The 18,439-nt window shown below is 43.6% G+C and overlaps 1 protein-coding gene across 1 annotated transcript in view; it reads left to right on the forward strand.

Moving 5' to 3' along the window:
* Window positions 1-15,603, forward strand: part of CCDC186 (coiled-coil domain containing 186) — a 31,513-nt gene extending 15,910 nt beyond the window's left edge. The window contains exons 7-16 of the mRNA XM_080913141.1: window positions 1,990-2,094; window positions 2,942-3,040; window positions 3,198-3,284; window positions 3,992-4,134; window positions 5,349-5,604; window positions 6,626-6,815; window positions 8,335-8,415; window positions 10,039-10,249; window positions 11,328-11,547; window positions 12,214-15,603. Coding sequence (XP_080769267.1) covers window positions 1,990-2,094; window positions 2,942-3,040; window positions 3,198-3,284; window positions 3,992-4,134; window positions 5,349-5,604; window positions 6,626-6,815; window positions 8,335-8,415; window positions 10,039-10,249; window positions 11,328-11,547; window positions 12,214-12,297 — 1,476 coding nt within the window. The 3' untranslated portion in view covers window positions 12,298-15,603. The remainder of the gene's footprint in view (window positions 1-1,989; window positions 2,095-2,941; window positions 3,041-3,197; window positions 3,285-3,991; window positions 4,135-5,348; window positions 5,605-6,625; window positions 6,816-8,334; window positions 8,416-10,038; window positions 10,250-11,327; window positions 11,548-12,213) is intronic.
* Window positions 15,604-18,439: the final 2,836 nt, after the last annotated feature.

Genomic DNA, 18,439 nt, shown 5'->3' on the forward strand with positions numbered 1-18,439 from the left:
CAGGACAAAAGCCTTGGGTTCAACCTTGATCTCTCAGTCAGCACATCCAGCCTCTCATCTTACTCTTTTCAAGCCTGTGCACATTGAAGCGGCTTAGCCTTTCTGTTCCAGCTCTGAACTGCCCACTCCCCATGCTTTGCTGTCACTTCATTTCTCCTTAGCACCTGTCCCTAACAGTTTGTTTACCTCTAGCAGTAGACTGTCAGCTTCTTGAGGGTAGAGATTTTTATTTGCTTACACAGCTCTTTCCCTTGAGAATCAAACAGTGCCTATAAAGGCTGCAGAGATGGTTCAGTGGGTCAGGGTGCTTGTGCAAATGAGAACCTGAGGGCAAATTTCCAAAAACTCATGTCAAAACAGGGGCACTTGTGTGTGTCTTATGTATGTTCATGTGTGCTTATATCGGTACACATGTGTGCACGCGTGTGCTTGCTTATGTTTGTTGGGGGGGGTGGCAGAAGCTTGTAGGCTAGTCTGGTGCTTGCATTTGCAACAAGGTGGAAGGTCTGGACTGACAGCTGAGGTTATCTGTGAGCGCTGCACATGTGCACACTCGAATACAAGATTCCACAGAAAGGGGCAGTGTCAGCAAGTGCTCAGCTCACGGGTAGAAGATATACAGTAAGCATCCTTAACCTAACAAAGTGACACTTTGTTTTCATGTATTCAAATGTTTAAAGTTTTCTGGCACACAGGAGTCTGTCTCACTTGCTGGATTTAGGGTGTTGAAACAGACTGGACTATATGTCAGTGTGTCTTAGTTATAGCAGTGAGGATGCAGAACCACAGTCCTTTATACCTAGTCTAAGACTCTTTGAACACGTGTTCAGGTTATTTAGTTACTATATGTTAAGTGATACCGGACACTGACTATCAAAGACCAGTACCTCAGGGTAGATAAGTGCTTAATTATACGATGTGTGTTGTTAAAATGGCATATGAAGTAGTGTATGGAGCCCAGGTGCAGGGCAGATGTAGAAGAGAGAAAGGCTAAGCTGTCCGAGTGTAAACAAGAGAGATGTAGAGGGAGTGGGATGCTGAGCAGAGGCTGGTGCCTGGACCTCCACAGGAGCAGGGGCCAGTCATTACTTTTCTCATCGCTGTGCCAGAAAGAAGGTCTTTCTGGCTTGTGGTTTTGCATTATAGCAGGAAAGGCATGGCCAGCAGTCTGAGTGTCTTGATCATATTCCATCTGCAGTCAGGAAGCTGGGGGAGAGATCACCAGAGGGCAGGAATCAAGCAAGGAATAAGGAAGATAGAATATACAAAAGAAAGTGTGTTTTCAGTGGGAATTGGGGGCAAGGGACTTTGAAGAGTTGGGCAGTCAGGACTAGAACAGGTGAGTAAAAAAATGAGTGAGGAAAAAGCAACAGGTTTTAATGAAGACAATCCCTAAAAATGCCATATGAAGAATTGCCATCTCAACAGTCTCCAAACAGAGGCCATGTTTAGTAGCATCATTCAATCAAAAGGGAGCTTCAAATGGATGTCAAGCCACAACCAGAGGATCTCTGGGGTGTGCAAAGAACTGTTGGAACACTCTGCTTTTCTTACCACTGTAGTCATTTACTTAATGTCTGTCAGTCTTACTGTTAACCATTTTCCCTGTCAGAAACAAGCAAACTGTTAGACTCTTGCTTAGTCCCCAGTCTAGGTCTACAGCAGGGCCTTAGTTAGGGTTTCCATTACTGTGAGGAGACACCATGACCACAGCAACTCTTGAAAAGGGAAACATTCAACTGGGGACTGCATCAGAGGTTTAGTCCATTGTCGGCATGGTGGGAAGCATGGCGGAGTGCAGGCAGACATGGTGCTGGAGAAGGACTCAGAGTACAGCTGGGTCCTTGGGTATCAAAAAGTGTGAGCTTTGAAACCACAAGGCCACACCTCCCTGTTAGTGTTACTGAGCCCCCGACAAGAGGGCAGCCTTTCTTCTCATTGTCCTCCATCTTACTGTGGCTGATGTTGTCTCTCATGTTTTCACTGCAGGAGACCAAAGATAAACTCAAAGAAACAACTACAAAACTAACCCAGGCAAAGGAGGAAGCTGAGCAAATCCGGCAAAACTGTCAGGATATGATAAAAACATATCAGGTACGTATCCTTTGTGAAATAGATCAGTTATCAGAACTCTGTTTTCATACACGTTCCAGACCTGCCAAATTGGGCGTGTGCATACATTTCTTAAGCAGTTAGTTAAAATGCAGGTTAGTTCCTGCATTCAAGTATCTGCACTTTAAAGTGTGGAGACGTCTCCTTGGGCAGTACCTGCTGTGCAAGCTTGAGGACCTGAGCACCCATAGACAAAGCTGAGTGTGGCAGTGTGAACCCCTAACCTTGGCTTTGTTGGGGTGAAGAGAGATGTGGCAGGTGGCTCCATGCATCCATGTAGTGCACTGGGCAGCCAGTCTAGCCAAGTCCATCAGTTCTCAGAAGTCCATACTATGTCTCAGATATAAAGTGGACAGCAATTGGCGAAGAGGCTTGGTGTTACCTCTGGCCTCCATGACACAGGTACACACACACGCACACCACATGATTGATCTTTTCTTTTTTCTTTAGAGACATGGAACTGTATATTTTGTACGTTTTCAAACATCAGATGCTAAGACAGAGAGAGTATTTACCTTTATACATCAAGATAATATATAGCCCTGGTTCGGGACCCGTACCAGTCTTAGTCTTGGGAATACAAACCTGACGTTCAGCATCATGTGTGCACATGACTGATCCTATCAGAGATTTCCCATCAAAAAGTTGCAGAAAACACTGGACTACGTTGTAATCCAAAGTGCACTGCTCTGTTTCTGATCAGTTAACATTTAAAGTCCTTCAGTGCTTTCTCCAGTGTTTGACGTATAATCTGTTGCAGTTAGTAAACTTGATAGCAAAGCTTGGTTTATTTTCAAAGTCAAAGTATTTTTCATTGTTTTTCCATTAGGAATCAGAAGAAATTAAGTCAAATGAGCTTGATGCAAAGCTCAGAGTCACAAAAGGAGAACTTGAAAAACAAATGCAAGAGAAATCTGACCAGCTGGAGGTGAGGCGTCCAGTTCTTCCATAAGCTCTAGTAAATGATGATCGGCCGGAGTGTGGTGCAGGAAGAGGGGAGGGACATTTGTGACTGTCCACGTCTAAGGCCTTAGACAGCACTGTTAGTGCTCCTGTGTCTCTTAGGATTTGTGTCTCTTTTCCAGATGCATCATGCCAAAATAAAGGAACTGGAAGATCTGAAGAGGACGTTTAAGGAGGGCATGGATGAGCTACGGACACTGAGAACAAAGGTAAGCAGTTCTCAGTCCTAACTCAGGTGGGATGGACTAGTTCTTAGTTTACCCTGCTGCCTAAGGTATTCCGAAAGCAATACTTAGAAATCTTTTAAAATAAAAGAACTTAAGTAAAGAATATCATTTTCTTAGCAATGCCACTGACTCTTGAGCTGAAGTGATGTTAGTCTCTGCAAGTCCTTGTCAGTGTCTGTACTGAATATCTGGGCTCTGGAGCAAAGGACAGCGGAGTAGTTGGGAGGGTGGGTGGACCTCACAGCACCCTTATGTCAGCATAAAACACCCTTTAAGACAGAAAACACTACTTCTGGCTGTATTTAATAAGTAATTTCTAACAGTGTTAGTGAGTTCCTTGTTTATGATTTGTGGTCAGAGTAATCTCCCTCTTAGGATTCACATGCTAGCTTCATGTGCCAGTCATTTATCTAGAAGTAGGGTTTTGTGCAGGCACGTTGAGATGAGACCACAGCACCCAGTGTCTGCTGTGTCTGTCCTGTTCCCCATCAGGTGTTCATTGTAGGGTGGGAAGTTGTTCATGTTCAGAGAAGGAAATAGGAAGTTGATGAAATCAAGCAGCTTCCTGTCTCTTCACAGCGACTCTGTTGCAGCCTTGGTCTCAGGTTACTGATGTGTCTGCCCTACCTGAGGTAGTTCATATGGAGCAAGATGGTCTGTGCTTTAGCCTGATTGTGATCATTTCATAGGCGAAATGTCTAGAAGATGAACGCTTCAGAACCGAAGATGAGTTATCAAAGTACAGGGAAATTATCAATCGACAGAAAGCCGAAATTCAGAATTTATTGGACAAGGTGAAAATTGCAGATCAGTTACAAGAACAGCTTCAAAGGTATGAAATAAATGGTGGCTTTTAAGTGTGTGTTTTTGAACTTTGTGTATTGTCTTTGAACTGCGTGGCTTCGAAAAGTCAAATCAAAGTTTATATTTCATAAACACTTGACAGGAACACTTGACGTGGATGGGATGAACTTAGTTTTTCTGTTCTTTGGCTTCACAGTCACTCTTCCGAAAGGGAAGCATGACTTTGTGTGTGTGCCTTGAGGTCAGAAGCGGCTGTCATTCTTGATGCCCCAGGATCATTTAAACTTGATCTGTGCTCTCATCTAGCAGAGCCTGGATTCAGGGTTAACTCTATCATCCTCGCTGTCCATCTCCAGACAGCCGGCCTAGTGCTGCTAAGGAGAGGTCCTCACCCTCACAGTCAGCATCCTCAGCAGGGACACCAGTGACCAGCGAGTCTCCTCTCCTTAGTGTCTCTCCTAACATGATCAATCAAGTTCTGGCTTCCACAACTATTCTTTACTGTTACTGTGCAGGAAATGCTTCTACTCTGAATTAGATTATTTTCTCCACTTCTGTGGGTCCGATGCCTTGTTCCTTCTTCAGCTTTCTTGATACTTTATCTCTTGTCCTTCATAAAGTTTTTTTAAATTGTGTGTTTGCATGTTTGCCTGCTTCTATGTGTGTGCTCAACATGCATGGCTGGGACCTTTGGAGGCCAGAAGAGAGAGAGAGCGATCTCTGGAACTAGAGTTAGAGCAGTTGTGAGCCACCGTCCCGGTGCTAGAAACCAAACCTGGGTCCTCTAAATGAACAGCCAGCGCTCTTAACCTCTGAGCCTTGTCTCCAGCCCTTGTAAGTGGACGGCCTTTTAGAGCATAGACACACTGATCCATTGCGTTCTGTCCGGCTGTTTTCACAGTGCAGGGATGAAGTACACTTAGGCAAAGAACACCAATAATGAGATGCAAGCCTGGCTCAGAGGCCTGACTGTTGCTGCCTGACCTTGTGTGGGATGAGCCCAGGCCTCCTGCCTGCTCACTGCCATCACACTGACCGCTGGAGAGGCTCTCTGACAGCGGGGCTGCTGTGTCAGCCCTTCTTCCTCAACCTTCGCAGCTCCTCCTGTTACATGATGTTTGAAAGGATGAATAATTACAAGTTCCTCTGTAAAGCATTCCATTAAATAAAAGTTCCACACTATTAATGTAATGCTTTTTAATGGCTTACTTAATTTTCTTAAATATAAACTTTGTTTTTTAGTGGTAAACAAGAAATTGAACACTTGAAGGAAGAAATGGAAAGCCTTAATTCTTTGATTACTGACCTACAGAAAGACATTGAGGGCAGCAGGAAAAGGGAGTCTGAGCTCCTGCTTTTCACAGAGAAGCTCACTAGTAAGAACGCACAGCTGCAGTCTGAGTCCAGCTCTCTGCAGTCACAAGTGGATAACCTCTCCTGTAGTGAAAGTCAGCTGCAGAGCCAGTGCGAACAGATGAGACAGACCAATGGTGAGCTGGTGAGTATAGGACACACGTCCTCCTGCCTCCTGACTTTCTCCCTCCTCCCGTTCACCTTCCCTTTTCCTCCTTTCCTCTTACTTCTTTCTTCTCCATTCTCCTTCCTCCCTCTTTCCCCCTCCCCCCTCTTCCTCCTTCCCTCTTCTTTCCTTCCTCCTTCCCCCTCCATTGTTTTAAATGGGCATTATGCTTGCATGTATGTCTGTGCACCACACAGGACCAGTGCAGAGGCCAGCAGAGGGCATTGTAGCCTTGTCCCCTAGACGAGCAGCCAGCATTTTTAACTCCAGTCCTCACATTTAGTTCCTAGACCAACAAAGCGAGATTGGATTTCCCTAGTATTATCTAAGTATCAGTGATAATTAACTTTAAATTCTTTTGTGATATCTGGTCATTTTAAGTTTTGTAAAAATATGTGTGTTTTCTGTTAATGGATGTAACTTACATAGTAGAGTTTTTCTAAAATGATAAAGACGATTGCTTTGGCAAATAAGGAGCTATGATTCTGTCACTCCTGACTGGAGCCTTTTTTTAAGGTTGGTTTTTCTTTTTCCTTCCCTTCCCTTCCCTCCCCTCCCCTCCCCTCCCCTCTCCTTTCCTTTCCTTTCCTTTCAGTAGTTTAAAATGATTTGATATTCCTGAATAGGAAAAGGACCCTCTTAGTGCTCATAAAATAATTTGAGAAGTGGGGCAGGTGGGACTCTGCGTTCAAGGACAGCCTAGTTTACATAGTTCTCAGGCCAGACAAGTATATGAGACCTTGTTCCCCCCCCCCCCACCCCACCCCCCGTTTTTTTGGGGTTTTTTTGTTTGTTTGTTTTTTTGTTTTGTTTTTTTTTTTTTTTTTTTTTGGTCTTTCAAATTCCAAAACTTCAGAGACCCGAATTGCAGCTGTATTCCACACAGGGTGTCACACCATTGACCCTGCCCTGCTCGCTGCTGGGTGAAGGTATTGGGAGGAGCTCACCAGCAGAGCCTGAGGGCACTCACTGTTTTCTTTCTAACTTGATCACACATCAGGAGAGCAGGCTGCTCAAAGAGGAGGGACTTCGGAAAGAGGAAGTGCAGGCTCTGCAGGCTGAGCTCTCCACTGCGCAGACCGAGGTTAAAGCCCTGAGCACCCAGGTGGAAGAGCTGAAAGATGAGTTAGTAACGCAGCGACGCAAGCACGCCTCCAACGTCAAGGACCTCAGCAAACAGCTTCAGCAAGGTACTTACGGCCTGCTTGTTGGTTCCCAACATGTCTGTGTCAGGACACTGATGTCAGAACACTGTCTCTGCGCTCCCACACACCTCGGGCTGAAAGTCTGGTTGGCTTTCCTCTTAGGCTTGAGCTTGCTCATTTCACACACCCAGTTTTCTGCCTCATCTCCTCAGTGTTAGCAGTAACAATTATCCACAAACTAAGTTACCGACGTTGCTAAGCTTACCGTTCTGTGAGTCTGATTACCGTGCTAAAGCCTGCTTACTACAAAGCCACAGAATGTGAACGACGGGTCGGAGACACTTAAGCCCTTTTACTTTCTACTCTGCTACCTGAAAAGGTTGTACGTGGTTTTTTTCTAGAGTTCATGTAATTTTACATTTAAAATATCAATTATTTTGTTTATTTTAGAAAACATGAGAAAGATCTGCCTTTAAATTGCGATCTAGAAAGCACTTCTAATTTTGGTGTCTGTCCATATGTATGAAGTGATTGATTTCTGAACTCTCTCTTACTGGTCACTGCATCTTGGAAACGTCTCAGCAGTGCTGTGAGCTACCAGACAGCTAGCCGACACGGCCATTAATAACTGGAATTAGAATCGGATTTCTCCTGGTTAAAAATGTATATAACCCTATATACTAATGAATTCCTGTAATCCCAGCAGGAGCATCAAATCATCCTCAGCTTCATAGTGGGGTCAGGCCATCTGGTCACAGATGACCCTTTCGTAAAGGGTCAGGTGTGGTGTGCATCTTTTTACCTGGGAGGTAGAAATGGAAGTATCTCTGTGGGTTCAAGCTCAGTGTGGTCTATATAGTGAGTTCCAGGAAAGTTGGACTATATACTGAGACCCTGTCTTGAAAAAGAAGAAAAAAAGAAAACAACCAAAACCACAAATTCATAACGGCTTTTGAGTATCTGCAATGTGTTATGGTGAAAAAGACACACATCTCTTTCTATTTGTTTGCCCTACTCTGTTTAAAATAGGAAAGAGTGTAGTAAGATAAGACCTGGGGTGACTTAGTATGACTGTAGTTAGGTATTTGCCAAAAGAGCTCACAACAATTTTTTTTAAAGATGTATTTTTATGAATGCGGGTGTCTTGCGAGTACATGTGTGTGCACTGCGTGAATGTCTGTTGCTCACAGACTCCATGGGAGGTGTCAGAGCCTCTAGAATTGTGAGCCACCATGTGGGCGCTGGGAACTGAACCTGGGTCTTCTGGCAGAGCAGTCAGTGCCCTGAACTTCCGCTCCATCTCCTGTATCTACACTTGTAACTGAAGGAAGTTTGGGAGAGATGTCTGAAACTGAGAAGGAGCTCCGTGTCTGAAGCGCTAAAAAGCTAAAGTCAGTGAACAGTGTGCAAACGAATGGCGTCTTTAGTGTTAAAATATATAGCAAGGACTTTGTCTTGTGGTCCATGCCATTTTTGCCCAAGTGATTTAGCAATTAATATCAGATGGCATAGGCAAAATTCATTAAAACTGTCATGAATAATTGATTTCTTTTTTTTCTACTAGCTCGGAGAAGGTTGGAGCAGACAGAGAATGGGAACTACGACAAAGAAGTGAGCAGCATGGGAAGCCGCTCCAGTTCTTCAGGTGAGCATGGGCTCAGTTGGTAGTGGCCGTTTCTAGTTCAGAAGTATTTATACGCTTTGTTTTGTTTTGAGGCTTAAAAACAGAAGGGTCGCTTGGGTTGGGTGAGACTTCCCACCGGTTCTTTTAACCACCACTTTTATTCTGCGCAGCTCCACCTCTTTTCATCTCTGGAGTTTAGATTTGTATCTTATCCATAGTTTCTGTGTGTGGACTCACTTCCACATGTTAACACCGTGATGATGGCATGGTCACCTTCTGTAGCATCAAGTGCATATGTGCATTCTCCTGCTATCTGATTGGTTCCAGAGCGCTCAGCGCATACTAAATCCTCAGGTGTACAAGCTTTTTATATATGTTGTAGTGTCTGTAATCTGCAGTCCTCCAGCAGATTTTAATCTTCTCTAGATTACTTACAGCGCTAACACAGACTGTTTAACATGCCGTACTGTTTGCTCAGGACGTAAGAGTCTGTCCATTTTAGCATAGACACTTTTTAAGAAGCATTTGCTGTCTAGAGTCGGTTGAATGTATGTACAGGGATCTCACACGTATGGAGGGATGACCATGTACCTGCTCATTCTTTCTCGCTGCCTGTCTTATGTCTCCTCTCTCCGTGAGAGTCACTGCACTATGCTAATCTCCTAGAAAAGGCAAAGCAACCATGGCAGTTACTGTAGTAACAAAACATGTTAACAGAAAATACAGAAATTAACCCTGTATCTTAGGTCCCAGCTAGAACCAGTTTTTTGGATTGTTCAGTTTGGGCTAGGATATATTTTTCAAGTCTGTCATCTGGTTGAGAAGACCTAATCTGTAGGGTAAAGAGATTCAGACGTTGATCTCACAGGGACTGGTAGAAAACATTTAAAAGTCTAGTTGTGGAGGTGTGGGGTTGGAGGATAAGCATGTGCTTTGTTGTAATCACAGCTAAATGAGGACGACAGTCCTGTGAGGAAACCATTGTTCTAGCAGAAACAACCTTAGGTGCTGAGGGTAAAATACTGTGTCCACAGTCACACTGCTGAGTGGGGACTACCAAGTGGAGCAGGATCTGAGCAGGCAGACGGCTCCCCTCCCCTCCCTTCCCCTCCCCTCTCTCTTTCCCCGTCCCTCTTCTCCCTTTATTCTCCCCTCTCCCTCCCTCACTCTTCCTTCTCCCTCCCCTTTCCACCCCTCCTACTCCGTTTTGAGTGTCTTCCCCTTCTTCCCTCCTTATCATTTATCATTTAAAGTTACTGTAGGCTTGCTATTTCCTTTTTTTTTTTTTTTTAAATGAGTACACTGGTAACTGTGTCCAGACACACCATTGGATGGTTGTGAGCCACCATGTAATTGTTGGGATTTGAACTTAGGACTTCTGAAAGATGAGTCAGTGCTCTTAACCACTGAGCCATCTACGTTTCCTTTTTTGCTTTTTAAGATTTGTTTCTGTGTTGTCGGTTCGTTAACTCATCCCCGTGTAATGTAACAGACACTGTGACCGCTTCTATCTTTCAGACAAGAATGGTGGTCACACGTAAGCTTTTATGTGCTCTCACCCATATTGGGCAGTATTACTAGAATGCATGAGATGGGGTGAGGGAGACTAGGTCACATATGCTGAGCTTGGTCATCTGTCGTCAGGGTCACTTAATGCTCGAAGCAGTGCTGAAGACCGATCTCCCGAGAATACCAGGTCCTCAGTGGCTGTGGACAACTTCCCAGAAGTGGACAAGGCCATGCTGATTGAGAGGATAGTAAGGCTGCAGAAAGCACATGCCCGGAAGAACGAGAAGATAGAATTCATGGAGGACCACATCAAACAGCTGGTTGAAGAAATAAGAAAAAAAACCAAGTATGTATTACTGTGGTAGCATGACCTGTGTCAGAGGACTGCCATCTGCATGGCTTCAGAAGTTGATGAAGAGCTGCTCTTTTCCATGGGGTACATCATGTTGTCCAGGCTGGCTTTGCATCCCTGGGCTCCAGTGGTCCTTCTGCTTCAGCTTCTTGTGTAGCTGGGCCAGCAGTGCTGTGCCTGCTTAATAATCTTCACAGCATCCAGGTCTCCATCTTTTTGGATCACCTGTTGCATTCTAGCTTTGGGGATATAGAGAGATGGAAGAAAACTAAGGCTCCTAAAAGGTAGACAGACTATCGGGGGAGAGTGTGAGTGAATGAGAGAGTGGAGGGCAGTGTGGTTTTTTTAACATACTAAGATAATTTTGAATTTTAAAAACATTGTACTTACCTTTTAAAAGTGACTCTAAAATATATATGGAATTTTGAGAGTATTTTTTCCCTGCTGATCAAAGGGGTAATAATCAAGTTCATTGTGGTAGATGACACTCTTGGGATTAGTTCATCAGTTCCTTAAGCTACAAGGCAGCAGAGCGTGTTCTCTGGATTTTCAAATTAGTTACTAAATCTACAGGAGCAGCTCTTCCCTGTGAGGGGCAGGCCCAGCTCAGCTCCAAAAGCAGCTTGACTGACCCACAATTCTGCTGTACCTTACTTAAGAGTTGTGTTCATATTTTGAGTCTTCTGGTAACCCTCTTAAACTGTTATTTTTAAATACTTTTACACCTATAGAAAATTCTTATAGATTTCAAAAGAAAGGGCAAAATAGAGTTTAGCAGTAGTTTAATAGAAAATACTAACAAATTAAACCAATCAAGTAATGACTCAAATATTTACATATATGTATAAATAGAAACAGAAAAGCTGTATATACTTAGTAAAATACCATTATTCAATAAAAAAGGGACAGATTAAGAGACAGTCTAAGAGGGAAAAGTCTAAGCTAACTTAGGTTACTGACCTAACCGGAATGTATTTTACATTGATCAACTTTATGCTTGAGATTTATTGCTTCCTACAGACCCCAGCGTTTTTATTCTGCAAGCACACAAGAGTATCATTTTGTTTTGCAGAATAATTCAGAGTTACGTTTTACGAGAAGAATCAGGCACACTTTCTTCAGAAGCATCTGATTTTAACAAAGTGCATTTGAGTAGACGCGGTGGCATCATGGCGTCCTTGTACACATCCCATCCCGCTGACAGCGGGCTAACCCTGGAGCTCTCTTTGGAAATCAACCGAAAATTACAGGCTGTTTTGGAAGATACATTGCTAAAAAATATTACTTTGAAGGTATTTGTGTTTCTTATTCATTTACCACTCAGTAACCAGGGCAGGATGGTGCCTCTTTTATAGTCTCACCTAGCATCAGACTGTTTCCTCCAACATGGGGTGCCACAGTACCCAGAGAGAAAGTCGGACAGACAGACACTGAGGTGAACTGTCTGCTTCACAGTGAATGGCTTTTTTGGAATGATCATACTTAATTATAACTTTGTAATATTACAACATTTAAGTATATTTGCGACTTATTTTTCAGCTGTTGTCTGGCCCGTCTTTTCTGTCTCTGCTGGGCATGGACTTGATACGTAGTAGATTTTCCAGACAGGCTTTCGTAAGGTTTCATCCTGCACTGAGACTTGCTGCAGCTGCAGTAAATGGGTGTAACCTGGGGCCATCTGTGGTGCCGCACGCTCAGTCCCACTGAGGCAGAGCTTCTGCTCTGAGTCCGAAGCCCAGCCTGGTCTGTGTACACAGTGAGTTCTAGGACCACAGAGAGATCCTGTTTCAAGAAAGAATTATAACTTAGAAATGGACAGGCCGATTTCACTAAAACATCTGTGTCTAGATTATCTCAGGACCAAAAATAATCACTCAGTTTCACAGTTTAGTAGGCAAAAGTAGTTCAAAAGGTATTTACTTAGTACTTCTGTTTTCTCTTCCCCTCACTTATTAAAGGAAAACCTGCAAACACTTGGAACAGAAATAGAACGCCTTATTAAACACCAGCATGAACTGGAGCAGAGGACGAAGAAAGCCTAACACAAAGCTCTTGCCTAGTAGACAGACGAGCCACAGAGCAGCAGGTGCCACTGTCCAGTGTCCTGAAACAGTCCCTGCTTTGTGTCAACTAATCAAAAATTGGTTTTGCTTCCCTGTGTAGAGGTGCCCTTTTATGAATGGCTGTATGGTGTGTGTGCCGGGGGCTCACTGTAAGCTCAGCAAAGGTCATTCTTCCTCTGGGGTGTAGTCAGCCGCCTTGTCACTGACTTGGCATTTAATTTGCTTATTGCCCTAAAGTGCTAAACAGTAGTTCAAGGGTTAAAGGAAAACTTTACCACAGTCCTTTCCTTAGTGACATCAGCCTTTGAAAAGTATTCTGAAAAGAGAGGTGCTCACCATCAAACGGCTCATTATTTCTGCAACACAAAAAGAAACCTAGAGGAATTATAAAGGTTTTCAGTTTTGATCTTGACACAGTGATCTCCCCTGTAGTCCTAGCTACTATGAAGGCTAAAGAGGATCTCTTGAGCTCATGAGTTCAAAACCAGCCTGGAAACATCTTTAAACCCCATCCCAATTAACCCCAGTCACAGAATAGCCTTGGGTTATGGTGTAAGGATGTGTGACTTCTTACATCAGTTCTGGGTTCATTGATGGCTAGACAAGAAAGCTGGCTGGACTGTCGGGTCTCCTCCCCTGACATAGGTATATTTTTCACTTTTGAGTTACTAGTTGAAATTTAAAAATCATTAGTGATGTAAACTATGATTTTTAGAATTTTCCTGTGGCTTTGTTATATTTTAAAATGTGAAATGGATCCAGTCATTAGAACAGATGAATGAAGACTTTGAAGCCGAGATGCTTGATGGCATGCCTTAGTTGTACTGATGTTGGGTAGAGGGAAACTTAAAGGGCTCAGCGAGGTCATGCGTGCCCTCACATCAGGATAGGCCTCGGTTCCTCAAGTGCTGTGTCCTTGTTATTTAACACAACAGTTATGTCTTCAACCAAAGAGAAGGTGTACCTTGTTGGATGTGTACCTTGTTGGATGTTTACAGCATTTAAGATGTATACTTAAATGTTGTCAATTATAGTATGGATGCATTGAAGTTTTTCTCTATTGGTAGCTTCTCACGTTCCAGAACCTAAAACACCACATTCTGTTGAGGCTGTCTCTATTCTGGGAGATATATTCAGTAAGGCTGGCTCTATCCTGGGAGATATAGTCAGTTAGTCTGGCTCTATCCTTGGAGCATATTCAGTAAGTTTCTATTTGTGTTCATGTTTTGTTTTTTGTTTTTGTTTTTTCCTCTTAAGAAACTTGAGCTTTAGGAACTTTGGGAACTTTAAAGAATTGTGTGGGCTCTAGCTGGGCGTTGTAGCATGTGCCCATAATCCCAGCACTAGGGAAGTGAAGGAAGATTAAAGACCTGCCTCCAGTGCACAGTGAGTTGGAGACGCCTTGGAAGCCTGTACTATAGTAGAATTGTGTGGGCTCTAAAGATTACAATCATGACGTCAGTGCCCTTTTAATGTGTTTTAACATTTCCTCAAATCAACATTGATTATTAATGTAATTTACTAAATACTAGATGTCAATATAATGTCTTTTTGTGACTATTATCTGTTATTATCCAAAAAGTATCTCTTAGCTTCAGTGTGAAAATGCATTCAAAGCTGTTTTATTGTAGTTGTAAAAAGTATTAGTCATAATATGTCTTGCTCTTTATTATTAATAATTTATTAGAATAAAAAATAAGAGGGTAAGTGCAATAAATTCTGAATTATTTCCCATGTATTCCTAAACATACTTGTAACACTCAAAAGGTCTACATAGCATTGGCAGCGTAGCTACACTTTCTGGTTCCTCGTGATGTTGACTCGTGACCTACAGCAATTGAGCTTTTTAATTCCAGAACATGAAAATGCACAGTGGAGACCAAATAGTGATCATTGATATGTCCACCATATTTTATACCTATGTACTTTTAAAATATATATACATTTGGTATAGAATGGGACAAGCTAGTCTAAGTATTTGTGCCATCATGTACTTGGGGAACTTAATAATAAAATAATTAAAAATATAATTACTAAAAGCCATGCTTTGATCATACCTTCCATGTCTATGAAGCTTAAAAAGCTGGAAAAGTTTTATTTTTTCATTAGGCATCTCCTGTGTCCTTTCATATATGGTCAAGACTGAGCAAAGTCATGTGTAAGAAACGTGTGTCTGAGAGAACCTCCACTGACAAAGCACAAGCTGCTGGGCAGACTTATTTCTGAGCTTCTTCTGCGTATAGAACAGTGGAGGAGACCACAGTGTGAATTTATTTGATCACTGTTAGTTACAAATGTAAATGACTGTTTTGGTTATTTAATAATATTTTGGTATTCTTGAGCAAGAAATTGGTGTGCGTGCATGCACTTCCTTGGTTCTCATCTGAAAGTGAGTGCTTGTGACTCCTTATTTTCCCATTACCACTTGAGATTTTGAGTCTCTTAAGACAGTTTCAAAGAATTGAACATGGTGTGTTTAGACACAATGAACAGTTGTTAGTGGTTTGGTTTTGTTCTGTATAACCATTTAAAGCAACTTGATCAGGGCAGTTAATTCATTTAAGAAATACGTTTGCCTAATAAACACTTCGCCAGGCACCCTACAGGAGTTGTGGTTGTCACTCTCCAGTCCCTTGGGACTTGGGTCTCATGATAACAGCAGGGCCGGTCTTCAGGCTTCACTCCTGGCTAGCCATTATTGCTGGACTGAGAAGAACGTTGATCCACTTGCACTGGTAGAGAAGCCAATCGCCTCAGCCTGACGGGGGCGCTGTTCTGATGTGCTCTGCCCATCTCCTAACTTGGAGGGAAACTCCGAAGACTGTAGAAGACATTAGACTTTTAGCACTTAGTAACCGCCTGGCTGGTGCCTGTTCATGTTCCTGAAATGAGTCCAGTCCTGTCGGGCAACCTCTGAACTCTCCTGTACAGGATGTTGGTTATTTTCTAAATATTTTTACAAGAAAATTTAGTCTGTTATTTGGAAGAAATGAAACCCAGAAACTATTAATATTGTAAATGTGATGCATGTTGCCCTGGTAAGGATATTTTTTATAAATAATGACATTCATGCTTTGGGACTATTGACTCTACTAATTTTTTCTTCAAGAACTTTTTTCAGTTCGTTTTCATGCTAATATTGTTAATTGTTCTAGTGATTGAACATTGTCAAAGGTGAACAGGAGAAAGAATTGAAAAGAAAACTAAATGAGAACCGAGCTGCCTATTGAAATGTGTGTCACCTCTCTAATGGGCTCTAGAGATGCAGATGGCTGTCCTTCAGGACTGTTCCCTTCCCTTCCTGGTGTACGGTGTCTGCTGTGCCCTGGCTCACACTGCGCATCTGTACACTCTGTGGAAGGCTGCTCTTCAGGGGCCTCTGTGCATTCTGTACTCACTAAATCAGCAGCTCGAGCTGTACCTCGTGACTCGCGCATTTCACACGGCCCGGCACGCCACTCCTGCACTGTCTGCATGGAGTTTAAACTAGACTGACGATTCCTGCTCGCCACATGGATCTTTATCTAAACCATCAAACATGACTGCCGAGTTGATTTTAAACTTAAACTACAGATAGCAAAGCTGGACATTTGTCCCACCGGCTAGAAAGTGTCTTACTGGGCTGGGGACCTTGTGATGCATTCTGATGTTTCACAAGGCTGTGGACCTTAGTGCACAGTTTCTGCTTCGCTAACAGTAAAGACTTGTGTGCTAGCATGGCGCTGACTTCCCCAGTCAGGGTGCAGCAGTAATTCCTGTCACTGGGCACCTCTCATCTCTCAATTCCCCATGGCTTCCACTGTGCCCATCGCATAAACCAGTCATTCTTGGGAAAGAGCCCCTGAAATCCACACCCGTAAAGTGCAGGTGATGGTGTCCTCATAGCTGCCTGCCAGGACCACTGAGTACACACTCAGACATGCTGCTCCTGCTGGCTAGCCATCAGCTGACTGTTACACTAACACCACCCGAGTTCAGCCATCTTCCATCAGCCAGAGGCCATGCTTTCTTCCTAACCAGACTGCCTACGCTGGTTTCTAGAGACAGTAAACCAGGAGCTACCCTCACTTCTGGAGCGACTGTAGATTGTTTCCTTGTAGTCTGTGTTTAGTAATTAACGAACACCCTAAGGTTTTAACACAGGAAGTGGGGTTTGTGTTCAGCACCCTCCCCTATGTCTTTGCCTCAAGTACTGTTAAACTTGCTGACAAATGGTTTCTGTCCGACCCGTGCTGTGAGCACCCGCCCTCCCCTCCCCAGCACACATAGCTCTACTGCTCTTGTATAGAGCTGTAGCTTTGTTGGCTGGTCACCTGCATAGGATAAACCCAGTCGCTTGGTCCCATGTTGCCCTGAAAGTTCCTTCTGTCACCCAGATGCCCATGCCAAAGCAAGCATTTTCTTGGAATTGGAATTAGCTTATTCCTCAGTTTGGAGTTTGGTGTGAATGTGGCCAGAGTAAAGGTTAGTCTGAGAGAGGTCTCCTCAGAGTTGCTAAATGTCAGCATCTCTGACTGAGATTCAGAAGCCACCCAGGTCATATTTGACCGACTGAGCACTTAAGAACTAATTGCAGCTATTAGGTTTTTTAAAGGTATATCCTTGCCCGAAAACATTACCTTTCAAAAAATACATGGCTAAATGCCTCTTGGGTGCCATGGCACCAACTTCAAACACACACAAAAATGGCAGAAGTTCCTGGAATCTCAGACCTGGATGATCTGATTTCAAAACTGCAATGCGAAAGGCTGTTGTCCAGTGTGTGTTAGCCTTAAGAGACTCTGACTGCAGGGTACACGTGTGGTTCTAAACAGCCTGTCACAGTTAGGATACAACTTCAACCTCAACACTCAGATGCGGCCATAAAAAGTACTTGTGACACTCTCCCACCCCTCAGCAGAGGCCCACCCAAGGCAGAAACTGCAACAGTCTTCTACAGGTAGCCAGCCTCTTCGTTCTCCATTTTCTTCCTCCAGTTTAAACAGCTTACCAGCTCAGTCAAAAGAGAAAAGTAAAAAGGAAAGGGACTTTAAAGTTGAGTCTGTCACACTCCTTATAACCATGTCCTCCAAGGCTCTGGGGTTGAAGGCTTGGATCCAGCCACTGAGAGCCACAGGATCCTGAAAGATTTGACCCAAGCAGAGGATTGACCCATTAGTGGGGTTGTAATTTGATAGCAGTTTGGTGAGGAATGATGAGGAACCAAGAGCTGGCTGGAAGCAGGTCACTCACTGGAGCAACCACGCCCTTTCTCAAGCACATCTCCCATCATTTCTCCCCACATCTGGGCTCGGCTGCCCCGTCATGTCTTACCGGTACACTGCCCTGCCACCCCAGACCCTGTCGCAGTGGAGACAGCTCATTATGGGCTGAAACCTTGGAAGCGGCTAATATTGCATGTATTTTTGCACAATAAAACATTAACCAACGTGGAGCTTAAGCTTCTGTGGGAGAGCTTTCATTCAGATGCTGGGGCTGTGCTAGACGTGAAGCTAGAGGCCTTGAACCAGTGATAAATATCCTGGTGGCTGAGCTGTCCCCTGTATCTGATTTAAAGCACGATTGTAGACCTGTTCCAAGGGCATGGCAGTGGGTGTGCCCATGCTTGGGTGCGTGGGGTAGGAAAGAGAATATTTGAATGGTCGCTCTGCTTCTCTAGATAATTTGTTATGTAATTTAAAGGTGATGTTAGCAGTTCTGGTGTTTGAACTGTATCACACAGGCAAGCTGCCGTGTCACAAAATTAAGTATTCCTGGCCCTCTCTTTATTCTTACATGAGTCTCACCGAGTTGCCTAAGCTGACTTTGAATCATGTCCCAGTCCCAGGAGCCTTGAACTTGGTGCCCCGGCCCTGCTTCACCAGGCCCTGACCTAAGGTTGCCCTTTGGAAAACTTCTTTAAAGCCACATTAAGAAAGTGAGGTCCACTGCATCTTATTTTCCTCAGGCTAGCCCCGTTTTACAGAGATTCGCTAACAAAAATTAAAAAAAATAAGGCTAGAATATTAATATGGTTTCTGAATATGCAAAGTGGGAACAATCCGGGTTCAGAGGTACATGGGTAAAGACAAAGTTCAAATGCAAATGAGGTCTGCGGCCCTGACACTGAGTTCCTCCTCTA

Source organism: Micromys minutus (genome assembly GCF_963924665.1).
Source record: "Micromys minutus genome assembly, chromosome: 2".
In the NCBI taxonomy this organism is placed as follows: domain Eukaryota; kingdom Metazoa; phylum Chordata; class Mammalia; order Rodentia; family Muridae; genus Micromys; species Micromys minutus.